This window comes from Bombina bombina, chromosome 1 (assembly GCF_027579735.1).
Source record: "Bombina bombina isolate aBomBom1 chromosome 1, aBomBom1.pri, whole genome shotgun sequence".
Classification (NCBI taxonomy): domain Eukaryota; kingdom Metazoa; phylum Chordata; class Amphibia; order Anura; family Bombinatoridae; genus Bombina; species Bombina bombina.
In genome coordinates this window covers 1,519,421,238-1,519,440,942 of record NC_069499.1, presented here as the reverse complement: position 1 = coordinate 1,519,440,942, position 19,705 = coordinate 1,519,421,238, and the positions used below count along the sequence as shown (strand labels likewise).

At 37.9% G+C, this 19,705-nt stretch overlaps 1 protein-coding gene across 1 annotated transcript in view; it reads left to right on the top strand.

Moving 5' to 3' along the window:
- The window catches only part of STXBP4 (syntaxin binding protein 4), a 736,191-nt gene extending 718,481 nt beyond the window's left edge, over nucleotides 1-17,710 (top strand). Inside the window, exon 16 of the mRNA XM_053721597.1 lies at nucleotides 15,731-17,710. Coding sequence (XP_053577572.1) covers nucleotides 15,731-15,848 — 118 coding nt within the window. The 3' untranslated portion in view covers nucleotides 15,849-17,710. The remainder of the gene's footprint in view (nucleotides 1-15,730) is intronic.
- Nucleotides 17,711-19,705: the final 1,995 nt, after the last annotated feature.

Below are 19,705 nucleotides of genomic sequence, written 5' to 3'. Positions count from 1 at the left end.
TACATGAAAGAAACTATCAATCTGTCCCAGTTCTGGAAGTCAAATCTGCCTATTTTGATAAATTCAAAACCCTTCTCCGCTCACCCAGCTTTCTTCTCCTTGGCACATGCCTAACGAATGACACTAGAGGCAGTCGCAAGCTACCGCACACTGTAATGTAAGAACAGCAGAATGCATTCACATGCCGACAGCCTGTACCTAGTACTGAGAGAACACCTTGACCTTATTGTCTTCCTCTGCATATAAAAGTTTGCAGTGCTATGATTAGTTGCTGTTATAACTTTTTTTTTAGCTACTTTTGGGTGAAACAAATAAAACTATTGTTTTATACAAATATGCCATACAATGTCTAGCCAGAAGATAATTTCACTGTGGCCTGAAAAAAATGAAGTGTTTATGCATTTTGTGTTTGTTCAGACAAAGAAATACAGCGTCTCTAGCATCTTATTATACCAGTCATTTTAAGTCCTCCGCCTACACTTCACTTACGCCTGTCACTCAAAGGAAAATCTGAGTCCTGACGTTTATTTCCTACATTAGAAGGAAATGTACTTTCCCTTATTTCAAGAGAATTCCGTTATTGGCTAATAACCTCTTCATACAGAGCTTATCTAGGTAGAGTCCCCATTAGCTTATAGCTGCCTTTTTTTCCTCTTTCATTTATATTATGCATTTGAATAAAAAAAGTTGATGTAGCCTGTTTTATTATAGGGGCACACAAGTAAAAATTAAACTTTCATCATTCAGAGAGACCTTGTTCTCTTGCTATGATTTGTTGCAAAGCATACCTAGGTAGGCTCAGGAGTAGCAATGCACTACTGGATACTAGTTGATGATTGGTGGCTACACACCCATGCCTCTTGTTATTGGCTCACCAGATGTGTTTAGATAGCTTCCAGTAGTGCATTGCTACTTTGGAGCTGATATTAAAGGGACAGTAAACACCAAAAATGTTATTGTATAAAAAGATAGATAATCCCGTTATTACCCATTCCCCAGTTTGCATAATCAACACAGTTACATTAATATACTTTTTACCTCTGGGATTACCTTGTATCTAAGCTTCTGCAGATAGCCCCCTTACCTCAGATTTTTTGACAGACTTGCATCTCAGGCATTTAGTTCTGACTCTTAAATAACTTCACGGGCGTGAGCATAATGTTATCTATATCACACATGAACTAACGTACTCTAGCTGTGAAAAACTGTCAAATGCATTCAGATAAGAGGCGGCCTTCAAAGGCTTAGAAATTAACATATGAGCTTACCTAGGTTTAGCTTTCAACGAAGAATACCAAGATAACAAAGCAATTTTGATGATAAAAGTGAATTGGAAAACTGTTTAAAATGACATGCCCTATCTGAATCATGAAAGTTTAATTTGGACTTTACTGTTACTTTAACTATGTGTTTAACCTATTTACATTTTTTTTTCCTGCACTTTTATGTTCCTTTAAATCTCAGCTGTCTGGTTCTGCATATTCATTTGTTGGTCTATTTTAACAATATGCATAACAAACTGTACACACGTGGCAACGTCACTGGCTTTTCCATTAAAGGAACATTAAACACTTTGAGATGGTAATATAAAATGATAAATCATACATATAAAAAAACTCTACAATATACTTTCATTATTTACTTTGTCCCCTTTTCCTGTAATTCTATTCTAAAATTGTGAGCATTTCAGTTCCTGTTAGAAGTGGAAGTGCATAATTTTCCACACAGCCATTGGTTGCACACTCTAGTGACCTATTTATAACTGTCTCTAATTGGCCACAGAAGAGAAAGTAACCTAAGTTACAACATGGCAGCTCCCTTTGTTTTATAGACACTAAAACTTTACATTTATTTTGTCAATATTTAAACAACTAATTAAACTTTAAAAAATATTTGTTAATCTGACTAATCTTTTCTTTGAATGAATCATTCTATCTAGCATTTATTTAGTGTTTAATGTCCCTTTAAGGGATGGGAGTGCCCTCCACTATACACCAATGATTATCCAACTCTGTTGCTGGAGATTGTTGAAAACAGCTTAGGAACGAGGATCCCTGGCACCGTAGGCAGTATCATCATATACTGAAGGGCACTGCTTGGCCTTAATCAGAATGCTGGTGATGTTGGCACAATTGTATGTGGTGATATAACAGAAGGGTGCAACACTGAAATGGATGGCAGTGAAGGGATTTGGATGGGGGGAGTATGTTTAAAAATCTCTCAATCTCAGCTCCCGTACTAACCACAGACCTTAAAGGGATAGGAAAGTTAAAATTACACTTGCATGATTCAGATAGAGCATGTCATTTTAAGATACTTTTAAATTAACTTCTATTTTTAAATGTACTGTGTTCTCTTTGTATCCATTGTTGAATGTAGTATCCTACACTAGTGGGATCTAGTTGCTGATTGGTGCCTGCACACATTTGTCTCTTGTGATTGGCTATCTAGATGTGTTCAGCTATCTGCCAGTAGGGCAATGCTGCTCCTTCAGCAAAGGATAACAAGATAATGAAGCACATTTGATAATAGAAGTCATTTGGAAAGTTGTTTAAAATTGTATGTTCTATCCAAATCATAAAAGAAAATTTTGGGGTTTTAAAGGGACATTATACACTCATTTTTTCTTTGCATATATGTTTTGTAGATGATCTATTTATATAGCCCATAAAGTTTAATTTTTTAAAATGTATAGTTTAGCTTATTTTTAAATAACATTGCTCTCATTTTCAGACTCCTAACCAAGCCCCAAAGTTTGATGTGAATACTGTTAGCTACCTTCTCCAGCTTGCTCCTGTTTGTGTAAAGGGTCTTTTCATATGCAAAAGAAGGGGGGAGGGTCTTATTTCCCACTTGCAGTGGGCTTTCCAAATAACTTTTCAACAGAGCTAAACTGAGAGTTTCTAAGTAAGTCTTTAAACCGTTTTATGCTAGATTTTTATATCAGTGTCTGTGCGTCTTGTTCTTTATAGTAGTGTCTATTACATGCAGTTATATGGAAATTAGTGTATACTGTCCCTTTAAGTGCCTCTCATTTGAAAGAGAATTCACACCAAAAAAGAAAAAGTGCAACACTTGGGTTTTGTTTGGGTAAGGGTCTTAATGGCACCATAAAAAAATGTATTATGTCTAGAGAACAGGGATAGGCAAGGTGTCCGTACACTGGTGTCCGTGACTAGCCCTTGCAGTGTCCGCCACAAACTTAGTATATCTGATTAAATAATAGGAATAAAAATAAATATGTAGTGTGAATAAAGTTAGTGGCTTGTCAAGAGACTGCTAGTGATATTGGGTGATAAGTTATGGAATAAATAAAGCCTGAGTGAAATACTGGATGTGTATCTGCATTTGTATAATAACATCCAGCACTATATAATGATACTGTAGTGACACTGGCACATTTGTATATCCAGACAAGTGCTGGTTATAGGGTCAGTGGTATCTGCATCAGTATAATAACACCCAGCGCTATATAATGACACAGTAGTGACACTGGCACATGGGTATAGCCAGAGGAGGGCTGGTTATAGGGTCAGTGGTATCTGCATCAGTATAACAACAACCAGCACTATATAATGACACAGTAGTGACACTGGCACATGGGTATAGCCAGAGGAGGGCTGGTTATAGGGTCAGTGGTATCTGCATCAGTATAATAACAACCAGCACTATATAATGACACAGTAGTGACACTGGCTCATGGGTATAGCCAGAGGAGGGCTGGTTATAGGATCAGTGGTATCTGCATCAGTATAATAACACCCAGCACTATATAATGACACAGTAGTGACACTGACACATGGGTATAGCCAGAGGAGGGCTGGTTATAGGATCAGTGGTATCTGCATCAGTATAATAACACCCAGCACTATATAATGACACAGCAGGGACACTGGCACATGCGTATAGCCAGAGGAGGGCTAGTCATAGGATCAGTGGTATCTGCATCAGTATAATAACACCCAGCACTATATAATGACACAGTAGTGACACTGGCTCATGGGTATAGCCAGAGGAGGGTTGGTTATAGGATCAGTGGTATCTGCATCAGTATAATAACACCCAGCACTATATAATGACACAGTAGTGACACTGACACATGGGTATAGCCAGAGGAGGGATGGTTATAGGATCAGTGGTATCTGCATCAGTATAATAACACCCAGCACTATATAATGACACAGTAGTGACACTGACACATGGGTATAGCCAGAGGAGGGATGGTTATAAGATCAGTGGTATCTGCATCAGTATAATAACACCAAGCACTATATAATGACACAGTAGTGACACTGGCTCATGGGTATAGCCAGAGGAGGGCTGGTTATAGGGTCAGTGGTATCTGCATCAGTATAATAACACCAAGCTCTATATAATGACACAGTAGTGACACTGGCACATGGGTATAGCCAGAAGAGGGCTGGTTATAGGATCAGTGGTATCTGCATCAGTATAATAACACCCAGCACTATATAATGACACAGTAGTGACACTGGCACATGGGTATAGCCAGAGGAGGGCTGGTTATAGGATCAGTGGTATCTGCATCAGTATAATAACACCCAGCACTATATAATGACACAGTAGTGACACTGACACATGGGTATAGCCAGAGAAGGGCTGGTTATAGGATCAGTGGTATCTGCATCAGTATAATAACAACCAGCACTATATAATGACACAGCAGGGACACTTGAGGGCTGGTTATAGGATCAGTGGTATCTGCACCAGTATAATAACACAAAGCACTATAAAATATTGTTTTTAATTTCAAATGTACCTTGGTGTCCTTCACGAAGGTCTGTACTTTGGAAAATGTCCGCCACAGCCTTTGTCTGTGCCTATCCCTGCTAGAGACCCCCAGTAAAGCTTATTTTATAGTAAACATGACCCTGTGTTAACTATATGAATTTTGTATATAAAGGTAGGTTTTCACTGTGGCACATAAAAAGTGCTTTTATTTCTCCCCCTCTTTTATTTATTGTAACCCCACCCCAAAGCCTCTCTTTCAAATGTAGCTATTGTTGATGTACATAGTAGTAGCTTTGTTATAAGTCTGCATTAGTAATAATAGCAGCTAAAGACTTGTTGGTCCCTTTACTGCGCTGCATGTCTGCATCATGCTTTAATTATGAACTTGTGCTGTTGTGGTCATATTGACTACCTGCCATTTTAATTAATTGAATTTTTTTCCATGGTACTAGCAAATCTCAGGAATGAACACTGTTTCAGTTGCATCATAAGAGCAGGATGCCCAATATTTCCTGACATAAAACGTGTCTTGTCTAGGTTAGGAATTCTTCTATATGTACCAACAATAACAATATCTCTCAGGAAGATAAATCAGACTGTAGGAGAGGCGGTCTTTAAAGGGACACTCAATCAAAATTAAACTTTCATTATTCAGACAGAGGATGCCATTTTAAACAACTTTCCAATTTACTTCCATTAACTAAATGTGCACAGTCTGTTTATATTTAAACTTTTTGAGTCACCAGCTCCTACTGAGCATGTGCAAGAATAAGTGTGTATGCATTTGTGAATGGCTGATGGCTGTCACATGGTACGTGTATGCATTTGTGATTGGCTGATGGCTGTCACATGGTACGTATATGCATTTGTGAATGGCTGATGGCTGTCACATGGTATGTTTGTCAGAAAAAAAATCTACTACTCATTTGCAGTTCAGACTAAGTGCTATTGCATTGTCTCGTTATCTTGCATTTGTTGATTATGCAAATCTACTGTGTTGACTGGTCCTTTAAGTGTTAAAGGGATATGAAACCCAAACTTTTTTCATGATTCAGATAGAGCATTCAAATGTAAGCAACTTTCTAATTTACTTCTATTAACAAATTGCCTTTGTTTGCTATCTTTTGTTGAAAAGCAGGGATTTAAGTTCAGGCGCATGCTCATGTCTGGAGCACTATATGGCAGCAGTTTTGCAAGAATGTTATCCTTTTGCGAGAGCACTAGTTGGCAGAACTATTTTCACCTACCTAGATATCTCTTCAACAAAGAATAACTTGGGAACAAATTTGATAATAGAAGTGAATTGGAAACTTTTTAAAAAAAATTGTATGTGCTGCCTGAATCAAAAAAGAACAATTGTGGGTTTCATATCCCAGTAAGGGTTTTGCATTGGGAGGATTATGCAGGGCAGGTCACTTGGGTATTGGTGTTTGTAGGCCATCTCATAAGCCCAGGGCAAGCTAGTGAATCCAGTTTGTGTAGGGTTCATTTTGATTGGGGGCCAGGTTACGATTATTGTTTATATTTGCATGTAGGCTGGGTCCCCATTAGGCTTTATCGTAGGGGGCATAAGATGGTGGAAATTTTGTTTTAAAACCTCTTCCTTTTATAACAACGATAGAAGTTATTTTGTTCACAAACACCTAGATTACAAGTTTTGCATTAGAGGCTGTGCGGTGCTAACCGCTCACTTACAGACAGCGCTGGTATTACGGGTTTTTACAAACCCGGCGTTAACCGCAAAAAAGTGAGCAAAGAGCAAAATTTAGCTCCACATCTCACCTCAATACCAGCGCTGCTTACGTTAGCATTGAGCTGGTAAAACGTGCTTGTGCACGATTTCCCCATAGGAATCAATGGGGGAGAGCCGACTGAAAAACAACTAACACCTGCAAAAAAGCAGCGTAAAGCTCCTAACGCAGCCCCATTGATTCCTATGGGGAAATAAAAGTTATGTCTACACCTAACACCCTAACATGAACCCCAAGTCTAAACACCCCTAATCTTACACTTATTAACCCCTAATCTGCCGCCCCCGACATCGCCAACACCTACATTATATTATTAACCCCTAATCTGCTGCTCCGGACACCACCGCCACCTACATTATACTTATGAACCCCTAATCTGCTTCCCCAACATCGCCAAACCCTACATTATATTTATTAACCCCTACTCTGCCGCCCCCAATGTCGCCGCAACCTAACTACATTTATTAACCCCTAATCTGCCGCCCACAACGTCGCCACCACTATAATAGTTATTAACCCCTAAACCTAAGTCTAACCCTAACACCCCCTAACTTAAATATAATTTAAATAAATCTAAATAAAATTACTACAATTACCTAAATTATTCCTATTTAAAACTAAATACTTACCTATAAAATAAACCCTAAGATAGCTACAATATAACTAATAGTTACATTGTAGCTATCTTAGGGTTTATTTTTATTTTACAGGCAAGTTTGTTTTTATTTTAACTAGGTAGAATAGCTATTAAATAGTTATTAACTATTTAATAACTACCTAGTTAAAATAAAGACAAATGTACCTGTAAAATAAAACCTAACCTAAGTTACAATTAACCTAACACTACACTATAATTAAATTAATTATCTAAACTAAATACAATTAATTACAATTTAAAAAAAATATCTAAAGTACGAAAAAAAAACACTAAATTACAGAAAATAATAAAATAATTACAAGATTTTTAAACTAACTACACCTACTCTAATCCCCCTAACAAAATAAAAAAGCCCCCCAAAATAAAAAAGCCCTACCCTACACTAAATTACAAATAGCCCTTAAAAGGGCCTTTTGCTGGGCATTGCCCCAAAGTAATCAGGTCTTTTACCTGTAAAAAAAAAAAAAAAAGTACAAATACCCCCCCAACATTTAAACCCACCACCCACACAACCAACCCTACTCTAAAACCCACCCAATTCCCCCTTAAAAAACCTAACACTAACCCCTTAAAAATCACCTTACCGTGAGACGTCTTCACCCAACCGGGCAGAAGTGGTCCTCCAGACGGGCTGAAGTCTTCATCTAACCGGGCAGAAGTGGTCCTCCAGATGGGCAGAAGTCTTCATCCAGACGGCATCTTCTATCTTCATCCATCCGGCGCGGAGCGGGTCCATCTTCATGACATCCGACGCGGAGCATCCTCTTCTGATGACGTCTTCTTACTAAATGACGGTACCTTTAAAGGATTACTTTCTGTTATAATTTTTAAGCTAAACAACTAACATATTAAAGTTAATAAACATTAATTAAAACCTACTGACCTATATTTTCTCCAAAACGAAGTTTCATAATGTTCTAAAAGTTATATCTTTTATTCGCCGATGATGTCACGTTATCCTGCCCACTATTTTCAGCACTGCATGTTCAAAATACTTAAACCAATAACTTTGTGTTTAAAGCGCCATTTGGAAACCTAGGTATTGTAAACGGATTGGTACAGAGCAAAGGATACCCACGGAGTGGGTTTGGAAAACAATTAAATTTGCAGACAAGATTTCTGATATACGGTAGAGATATGTTAATGAAATGCTATTGATAAAAAGCGTATTTGGGGTAGTTAGTAACAGGCATAGAAAATATTTACTTACAGTGGCCCTTTAAGTGACGTCATCCAAGATGGCGCCCCTTCAATTCCGATTGGCTGATAGAATTCTATCAGCCAATCGGAATTAAGGTAGAAAAAATCCTATTGGCTGATGCAATCAGCCAATAGGATTGAGCTTGCATTCTATTGGCTGATTGGAACAGCCAATAGAATGCCAGCTCAATCCTATTGGCTGATTGGATCAGCCAATAGGATTGAACTTCAATCCTGTTGGCTGATTGCATCAGCCAATAGGATTTTTTCTACCTTAATTTCGATTGGCTGATAGAATTCTATCAGCCAATCGGAATTGAAGGGACGCCATCTTGGAAAGGTACCGTTATTTAGTAAGAAGACGTTGTCAGAAGAGGATGCTCTGCGTCGGATGTCTTGAAGATGGACCCGCTCCGCGCCGGATGGATGAAGATAGAAGATGCCGTCTGGATGAAGACTTCTGCCCGTCTGGAGGACCTCTTCTACCCAGCTTGGATGAAGATTTCTGCCCGTCTGGAGGACCACTTCTGCCCGGTTGGGTGCAGACGTCTCACGGTAGGGTGATCAAGGGGTTAGTGTTAGGTTTTTTAAGGGGGGATTGGGTGGGTTTTAGAGTAGGGTTGGTTGTGTTGGTGGTGGGTTATAATGTTGGGGGGGGTATTTGTACTTTTTTTTTTACAGGTAAAAGAGCTGATTACTTTGGGGCAATGCCCAGCAAAAGGCCCTTTTAAGGGCTATTGGTAGTTTAGTTTAGGCTAGGGTTTTTTTTATTTTGGGGGGCTTTTTTATTTTGTTAGAGGGATTAGAGTAGGTGTAATTAGTTTAAAAATCTTGTAATTATTTTATTATTTTCTGTAATTTAGTGGGGGGTTTCGTACTTTAGATAATTTTTTTAAATTGTAATTAATTGTATTTAGTTTTGTAGTGTAGTGGTTAATTTTGAAGATTCCTCTTGTTATATTTCTTGTTTTTTTCTGGTTTCCAGTTAAATATAGAAAGGAAATAATCCAATTTAATGCTGTCTTTACGTTTCTTAAAGTGAGGCAACGTTAACCAGACAAAAAGGCATTTTCTTTCTTGTATATCCCATACGTCCATGAGCTAGTGACGTATGGGATATACATTCCTACCAGGAGGGGCAAAGTTTCCCAAATCTCAAAATGCCTATAAATACACCCCTCACCACACCCACAAATCAGTTTTACAAACTTTGCCTCCTATGGAGGTGGTGAAGTAAGTTTGTGCTAGATTCTACGTTGATATGCGCTCCGCAGCAGGTTGGAGCCCGGTTTTCCTCTCAGCGTGCAGTGAATGTCAGAGGGATGTGAGGAGAGTATTGCCTGTTTGAATTCAATTATCTCCTTCTACGGGGTCTATTTCATGGGTTCTCTGTTATCGGTCGTAGAGATTCATCTCTTACCTCCCTTTTCAGATCGACGATATACTCTTATATTTATACCATTACCTCTGCTGATTTTCGTTTCAGTACTGGTTTGGCTTTCTACAACATGTAGATGAGTGTCCTGGGGTAAGTAAGTCTTATTTTCTGTGACACTCTAAAGCTATGGTTGGGCACTTTTTTTATAAAGTTCTAAATATATATATTCAAACATTTATTTGCCTTGACTCAGGATGTTCAACATTTCCTTATTTCAGACAGTCAGTTTCATATTTGGGATAATGCATTTGAATATATCATTTTTATCTTACCTTAAAAATTTGACTTTTTCCCTGTGGGCTGTTAGGCTCGCGGGGGCTGAAAATGCTTCATTTTATTGCGTCATTCTTGGCGCGGACTTTCTTGGCGCAAATTTTTTTTTCTATTTCTGCCGTCATACGTGTCGCCGGAAGTTGCGTCATTTTTGACGTTTTTTTCGCGCCAAAAATGTCGGCGTTCCGGATGTGGCGTCATTTTTGGCGCTAATAGCATTTAGGCGCCAAATAATATGGGCGTCAATTTTGTCTCCACTTTATTAAGTCTCATTTTTTGTTGCTTCTGATTGCTAGAAGCTTGTTCACTGGCATTTTTTCCCATTCCTGAAACTGTCATTTAAGGAATTTGATCAATTTTGCTTTATATGTTGTTTTTTCTATTACATATTGCAAGATGTCCCACGTTGCAACTGAGTCAGAAGATACTACTGGAAAATCGCTGCCTGGTGCTGGAACTACCAAAGCTAAGTGTATCTGCTGTAAACTTTTGGTAGTTGTTCCTCCAGCTGTTGTTTGTATTAAATGTCATGACAACTTGTTAATGCAGAAAATATTTCCTTTAGTAAAGTACCATTACCTGTTGCAGTTCCATCAACATCTAATGTTCAGAGTGTTCCTGATAACATAAGAGATTTTGTTTCTGAATCCATTAAGAAGGCTATGTCTGTTATTCCTCCTTCTGGTAAACATAAAAAGTCTTTTAAAACTTCTCTTTATACAGATGAATTTTTAAATGAACATCATCATTCTGATTCTAATGATTCTTCTGATACAGAGGATTCTGTCTCAGAGGTTGATGCTGATAAATCGTCATATTTATTTAAAATGGAATTTATCCGTTCTTTACTTAAAGAAGTCCTAATTGCATTAGAAATTGAGGATTCTGGTCCTCTTGATACTAAATCTAAACGTTTAGACAAGGTCTTTAGATCTCCTGTGCTTATTCCAGAAGTTTTTCCTGTTCCTGGTGCTATTTCTGAAGTAATTTCCAGAGAATGGAATAATTTGGGTAATTCATTTACTCCTTCTAAACGTTTTAAGCAATTATATCCTGTACCGTCCGACAGATTAGAGTTTTGGGACAAAATCCCTAAAGTTGATGGGGCTATTTCTACCCTTGCTAAACGTACTACTATTCCTACGGCAGATGGTACTTCCTTTAAGGATCCTTTAGATAGGAAAATTGAATCCTTTCTAAGAAAAGCTTATCTGTGTTCAGGTAATCTTCTTAGACCTGCTATATCATTGGCTGATGTTGCTGCAGCTTCAACTTTTTGGTTGAAAACTTTAGCGCAACAAGTAACAGATCATGATTCTCATAATATTATTATTCTTCTTCAACATGCTAATAATTTTATCTGTGATGCCATTTTTGATATTATCAGAGTTGATGTCAGGTTTATGTCTCTAGCTATTTTAGCTAGAAGAGCTTTATGGCTTAAAACTTGGAATGCTGATATGTCTTCTAAATAGACTCTACTTTCCCTTTCTTTCCAGGGTAATAAATTATTTGGTTCTCAGTTGGATTCTATTATCTCAACTGTTACTGGTGGGAAAGGAACTTTTTTACCACAGGATAAAAAATCTAAAGGTAAAAACAGGGCTAATAATCGTTTTCGTTCCTTTCGTTTCAACAAAGAACAAAAGCCTGATCCTTCATCCTCAGGAGCAGTTTCAGTTTGGAAACCATCTCCAGTCTGGAATAAATCCAAGCCTTCTAGAAAAGCAAAGCCAGCTTCTAAGTCCACATGAAGGTGCGGCCCTCATTCCAGCTCAGCTGGTAGGGGGCAGATTACGTTTTTTCAAAGAAATTTGGATCAATTCTGTTCACAATCTTTGGATTCAGAACATTGTTTCAGAAGGGTACAGAATTGGTTTCAAGATAAGACCTCCTGCAAAGAGATTTTTTCTTTCCCGTGTCCCAGTAAACCCAGTGAAAGCTCAAGCATTTCTGACATGTGTTTCAGATCTAGAGTTGGCTGGAGTAATTATGCCAGTTCCAGTTTTGGAACAGGGGCTGGGGTTTTATTCGAATCTCTTCATTGTACCCAAGAAGGAGAATTCCTTCAGACCAGTTCTGGATCTAAAAATATTGAATCGTTATGTAAGGATACCAACATTCAAAATGGTAACTGTAAGGACTATCTTGCCTTTTGTTCAGCAAGGGCATTATATGTCTACAATAGATTTACAGGATGCATATCTGCATATTCCGATTCATCCAGCTCACTATCAGTTCCTGAGATTCTCTTTCCTGGACAAGCATTACCAGTTTGTGGCTCTGCCGTTTGGCCTAGCTACAGCCCCAAGAATTTTTACAAAGGTTCTCGGTGCCCTTCTGTCTGTAATCAGAGAACAGGGTATTGTGGTATTTCCTTATTTGGACGATATCTTGGTACTTGCTCAGTCTTCACATTTAGCAGAATCTCATACGAATCGACTTGTGTTGTTTCTTCAAGATCATGGTTGGAGGATCAATTCACTAAAAAGTTCATTGATTCCTCAGACAAGGGTAACCTTTTTAGGTTTCCAGATAGATTCAGTGTCCATGACTCTATCTTTGACAGACAAAAGACGTCTAAAATTGATTTCATCTTGTCGAAACCTTCAGTCACAATCATTCCCTTTGGTAGCCTTATGCATGGAAATTCTAGGTCTTATGACTGCTGCATCGGACGCGATCCCCTTTGCTCGTTTTCACATGCGACCTCTTCAGCTCTGTATGCTGAACCAATGGTGCAGGGATTACACAAAGATATCTCAATTAATATCTTTAAAACCGATTGTCCGACATTCTCTGACGTGGTGGACAGATCACCATTGTTTAATTCAGGGGGCTTCTTTTGTTCTTCCGACCTGGACTATAATCTCAACAGATGCAAGTCTTACAGGTTGGGGAGCTGTGTGGGGGTCTCTGACGGCACAAGGGGTTTGGGAATCTCAGGAGGTGAGATTACCGATCAATATTTTGGAACTCCGTGCAATTTTCAGAGCTCTTCAGTCTTGGCCTCTTCTGAAGAGAGAGTCGTTCATTTGTTTTCAGACAGACAATGTCACAACTGTGGCATACATCAATCATCAAGGAGGGACTCACAGTCCTCTGGCTATGAAAGAAGTATCTCGAATTCTGGTTTGGGCGGAATCCAGCTCCTGTCTAATCTCTGCGGTTCATATCCCAGGTATAGACAATTGGGAAGCGGATTATCTCAGTCGCCAAATGTTGCATCCGGGCGAATGGTCTCTTCACCCAGAGGTATTTCTTCAGATTGTTCAAATGTGGGAACTCCCAGAAATAGATCTGATGGCTTCTCATCTAAACAAGAAACTTCCCAGGTATCTGTCCAGATCCCGGGATCCTCAGGCGGAGGCAGTGGATGCATTATCACTTCCTTGGAAGTATCATCCTGCCTATATCTTTCCGCCTCTAGTTCTTCCAAGAGTAATCTCCAAGATTCTGAAGGAATGCTCGTTTGTTCTGCTGGTAGCTCCAGCATGGCCTCGCAGGTTTTGGTATGCGGATCTTGTCCAGATGGCCTCTTGCCAGCCGTGGACTCTTCCGTTAAGACCAGACCTTCTGTCGCAAGGTCCTTTCTTCCATCAGGATCTCAAATCCTTAAATTTAAAGGTATGGAGATTGAACGCTTGATCCTTGGTCAAAGAGGTTTCTCTGACTCTGTGATTAATACTATGTTACAGGCTCGTAAATCTGTATCTAGAGAGATATATTATAGAGTCTGGAAGACTTATATTTCTTGGTGTCTTTCTCATCATTTTTCCTGGCATTCTTTTAGAATTCCGAGAATTTTACAGTTTCTTCAGGATGGTTTAGATAAAGGTTTGTCCGCAAGTTCCTTGAAAGGACAAATCTCTGCTCTTTCTGTTCTTTTTCACAGAAAGATTGCTAATCTTCCTGATATTCATTGTTTTGTACAAGCTTTGGTTTGTATAAAGCCTGTCATTAAGTCTATTTCTCCTCCTTGGAGTTTGAATTTGGTTCTGAGGGCTCTTCAAGCTCCTCCTTTTGAACCCATGCATTCATTGGACATTAAATTACTTTCTTGGAAAGTTTTGTTCCTTTTGGCCATCTCTTCTGCCAGAAGAGTCTCTGAATTATCTGTTCTTTCTTGTGAGTCTCCTTTTCTGATTTTTCATCAGGATAAGGCGGTGTTGCGAACTTCTTTTGAATTTTTACCTAAGGTTGTGAATTCCAACAACATTAGTAGAGAAATTGTGGTTCCTTCATTATGTCCTAGTCCTAAGAATTCTAAGGAGAAATCGTTGCATTCTTTGGATGTTGTTAGAGCTTTGAAATATTATGTTGAGGCTACTAAGTCTTTCCGAAAGACATCTAGTCTATTTGTCATCTTTTCCGGTTCTAGAAAAGGTCAGAAAGCTTCTGCCATTTCTTTGGCATCTTGGTTGAAATCCTTAATTCACCATGCTTATGTCGAGTCGGGTAAAACTCCGCCTCAAAGGATTACAGCTCATTCTACTAGGTCAGTTTCTACTTCCTGGGCGTTTAGGAATGAGGCTTCGGTTGATCAGATTTGCAAAGCAGCAACTTGGTCCTCTTTGCATACTTTTACTAAATTCTACCATTTTGATGTTTTCTTCTTCTGAAGCAGTTTTTGGTAGAAAAGTACTTCAGGCAGCGGTTTCAGTTTGAATCTTCTGCTTATGTTTTCATTAAACTTTATTTTGGGTGTGGATTATTTTCAGCAGGAATTGGCTGTCTTTATTTTATCCCTCCCTCTCTAGTGACTCTTGCGTGGAAAGATCCACATCTTGGGTAGTCATTATCCCATACGTCACTAGCTCATGGACTCTTGCTAATTACATGAAAGAAAACATAATTTATGTAAGAACTTACCTGATAAATTCATTTCTTTCATATTAGCAAGAGTCCATGAGGCCCACCCTTTTTGGTGGTTATGATTTTTTTGTATAAAGCACAAATATTCCAATTCCTTATTTTATATGCTTTCGCACTTTTTTTATCACCCCACTTCTTGGCTATTCGTTAAACTGATTTGTGGGTGTGGTGAGGGGTGTATTTATAGGCATTTTGAGGTTTGGGAAACTTTGCCCCTCCTGGTAGGAATGTATATCCCATACGTCACTAGCTCATGGACTCTTGCTAATATGAAAGAAATGAATTTATCAGGTAAGTTCTTACATAAATTATGTTTTTAGGATCTCTTCTTACATTTTATTATTGTTATTTCCAGAAACCCTGGAAATGGATCACTGAAGTCATATGTTAAGTGAGCAGTAATGACCTTTATTTTATAATTTAGGACGTCAGTGAGGCCATTTGTTACATCATATAAAATGGATTCATTAAAAGCCGAAAACCACGGTGGCAACCTTGATAGACTTTCCTTTGAAGGAACGCAGGATATTTTTACTTTCTTTTGAAGGAAAGCAGGATTATTATTTTTGAGCTGCTGGCGAGACCATTTTGGAAGATAATCTAGTTAAGATACACACTCTTTAAAGTTTAGCTGAGCTGAAATATATAAACCTACTTATTTGATTTCTCATGAGTGAGTAACTTTAAGGAGAAAAATGTTTCCATTCAGTTTGTTCATAGTATTTTAAATATGTAACTATACTATTATTTTATGACTAATAATATATCTTTGTTCTCTTTTAGCCATGTAACACAAACAACATCTTGGACTCATCCTGTGGCTGATGCTCTGGGCTTGTCCTATCAAGAAGATATTGGCGAAGGCATCTTGCATGATCCTCCAGAACTTAAAAATGTGTAAATTGTTAATTATATATTAAAGGGACATAATACTCATATGCTAAATCACTTGAACGTGATGCAGTATGACTGTAAAAACCTGAAAATCTATATGTTTAAAAGGAAGATATTTTACCTCACAATTTCGTCAGCTCACTGCTCTGTTTCAATTACTGCCCAGCTGCAGGTAAAAAAAAAAGAAAGAAATGAACAGCAGCCAATCAGCATCAGCAGTGCTGAGGTCATGAACTCTTTTACTGTGATCTCATGAGATTTTACTTAACTATCATGAGATTTCATAATAAACCTCCTTAAACTGATTAGGGAAATAACATGAGTGTGCATGAGGCATGCTCCCTTGCAGGTCCCGGGACAGGCATACTGATTTGCTGCTTAAAATCCTTTACAATTCGGTGTGAATATTTAGGACATTTTAAAGTAAAATATCTTTTTTTTACATAGGGATGTTCAGGTGATATTTTCTAGTCTGCTTTTTACAGCTACGCTTCATCTCTTTCAAGTGTTTCAACATTTGGGTATCATGTCCCTTTAAGCATAACCATATAACTAACCCTGTTAGCTTTAGTGTATTATTTTAAAGATGTATTTTTGTATATTTAGTATAACAGTGTTAGTAACCTGGTTATCTTCGCTTTTGTGCATTATTTTAAAAAAATGTATTTATGTACATTTAGCATAACAGTGTAACTACCTTGGTTATCTCAAGTTTACTGTATTATTTTATAGATGTATTTATGAGACTCCCTACCAGTTTAATCAGATTAAAGTTGCCACATATGTTCTTTTATTATTATATTACATTGCAACACATGATTGGCTGGGACAAAAAGACTTGGTGTTCCAAGTAAACAACTGCCAATTTTTGTCTTTATCATTTTTTTTTAACAATGCTTTATATTTCCCTGTAAAAACTTGTAAATCGTTATGTATATTATGTTATATCAGCCTGTAGCTTACATAGTTCATATAAATCAGGTGCTCCCAATCTTTTTATCAGCCACCACCTTCTTGGTTCCATAAACTGCCATCAGCGCCACCCCACGCCTACCCCAATAAAAATATTATTCAAAATAGCAATGCACAACCCCTAATAAAGATAACTACACAATGCAATGTAAAAGCATAGCAATCATCTAAACATTTATTCAAATGTTAAGTGAAACTATTTACTTTAGTAATTTCAAAGTTGTTAGTCACTGTGTCGTATATATAATATATAACACATTTAGTAACTACTTGACTATTCAAAAAATTGTTAATGTGATGATTGTACTTGATATAGGGTTACCAGTTCCCCAACATCTATTTTCATGTCACTTAGCATGAGTCCTAAATCACCACATTCATATTTCTGGAACTTCTTTGCTTGGGACATAGTTTTGCAACTGCACCAATAAACAGACTTTATGGAAAGTATATCTTAGTTACCAAAGTATTATGTAGTGCATACTACACAGCTTTTTTCCTATGACAGCAGGCAGAAGACTGGGAAACCATTGACAGACTACTGTATGCAGAGCTACTCAGACAAACAAAACAGGCCTACTCTATGTTTCCTGCTACTACACAGCAATTCCGAACTGTGCAGTTAATTTTAACAATACGTGCTATGTAAAGTACTGATAAAACAACGAACATAAGCTTACCAATAAACCAACTATCAGGGAAAAACAAATCACAGAATCCTGTATAGATTAGTTACAAACTTTGCTGAAACTACATTTGTAATTTGTTGACCTCTAGTAAAATGCTTGTGACAGTATTGTATTTTCAGGCAATATGAAATGGGCTGTACTAAATAAAATATTGTTTTTTCAAAAGCATATATCTCAATTATACAGGCGACTGCCTTATTGAAAATTGCATGTTTGAGTAGCGTTTTATTTAGTAGATACCTAATCCTAATACTGCCAACAATGTATTTATCTTAAATCTGTTTAACACTAGGAAAATAGGTACCCGTACTCTATATATTGATGGAAAATATTACATTTTATATACTAATTATTCTGGTAAACAAATGAGTAATTCATTACTGTAAAGTCTTATTTTAATAATAATATATATTTAATATATTATGGGCCCCATTTAAGAGGATGCAGATGAACAGATTTCTGAGTCTCATCCCCTACCAGCATTAGAGAGGGGTTGTCAATCACTGTGGTCAGATCAGTCTGGGATGATTTAAGTCTGCAATCACTGAGGTGACAGAGAAGTTAACTTCAGTAATCCCTGGGCAAATCCCTTATCTTCTTTGTTGTAGCCATTTAGCAGTAAATATATATAGAACAAGTATACAAACTGTGCAAATCACTTCCCTTAAAAGAGATCGCTGCCTGCCCCAATTCTCATTCACCGTGTAAGACATCAATGAGATATAGCTTAATACAAATTTATTTAAACCCACAATTAAAAGTTAAAATTCTACATGTTTCTGCAATTATATTGCCTTTTTCAAGAGCAAATCAAAAAGCATGTCAGGTAACCTGTGATAGCCTAGCATTAAAACATCTCTATACATAGTGTTTTCACCCTGCCTACCTGTCTCTCAACACACCCACTTCACAGATGTTTTGAGGCAGTTTACATCAGGGTAATCCTATCTGTTTGCTATTATGGGACCTATTTGACAACATCTCATTAAACATAGATAATTTTATATTGTCCTTCCTGACAGGAAGTAGCAAAGAGAGCACCACAGCAGAGCTGTCTATATAGCTCCCCCCTTAACTCCACCCCCCAGTCATTCGACCGAAGGCCAAGGAAGAAAAGGAGAAACTATAAGGTGCAGAGGTGACTGAAGTTTACATAAAAAAATACTATCTGTCTTGAATAGACAGGGCGGGCCGTGGACTCGGTACATCACAAAAGAAAGAAATTTATCAGGTAAGCATAAATTTTGTTTTCTTTTGCATGATGTACCTAGTCCACGGATTCATCCTTACTTGTGGGATACCAATACCAAAGCTTTAGGACACGGATGAAGGGAGGGGCAAGACAGAAACCTAAACGGAAGGCACCACTGCTTGCAAAACCTTTCTCCCAAAAATAGCCTCCGAAGAAGCAAAAGTATCAAATTTGTAAAATTTTGAAAAGGTATGCAGCGAAGACCAAGTGACAGCCTTACAAATCTGTTCAACAGAAGCATCATTTTTAAAAGCCCATGTGGAAGCTACCGCTCTAGTAGAATGAGCTGTAATCCCTTCAGGAGGCTGCTGTCCAGCAGTCTCATAAGCCAAACGGATGACGCTTTTCATCCAAAGGTAAAGAGAAGTTGCCGTAGCCTTTTGACCCCTACGCTTTCCAGAATAGACAACAAACAAAGAAGATGTTTGACGAAAATCTTTGGTTGCCTGCAAGTAAAATTTCAAAGCACGAACCACGTCCAAGTTGTGCAACAGACGTTACTTCTTACAAGAAGGATTAGGACACAGAGAAGGAACAACAATTTCCTGATTGATATTCCTGTTAGTAACAACCTTAGGTAGGAACCCAGGCTTGGTACGTAAAACCACCTTATCAGCATGGAACACAAGATAAGGTGAGTCACATTGTAATGCAGATAGTTCAGAAACTCTTCGCGCTGAAGAGATAGCAACTAGGAACAAAACTTTCCAAGATAAAAGCTTAATATCTATGGAATGCATGGATTCAAACGGAACCCCCTGAAGAACTCTAAGAACTAAATTTAGACTCCATGGTGGAGCAACAGGTTTAAACACAGGCTTGATTCTAGCTATAGCCTTACAAAAAGCCTGAACGTCTGGAACATCTGCCAAACGCTTGTGCAACAAAATAGACAGAGCAGATATCTGTCCCTTTAGGGAACTAGCTGACAATCCTTTCTCCAATCCCTCT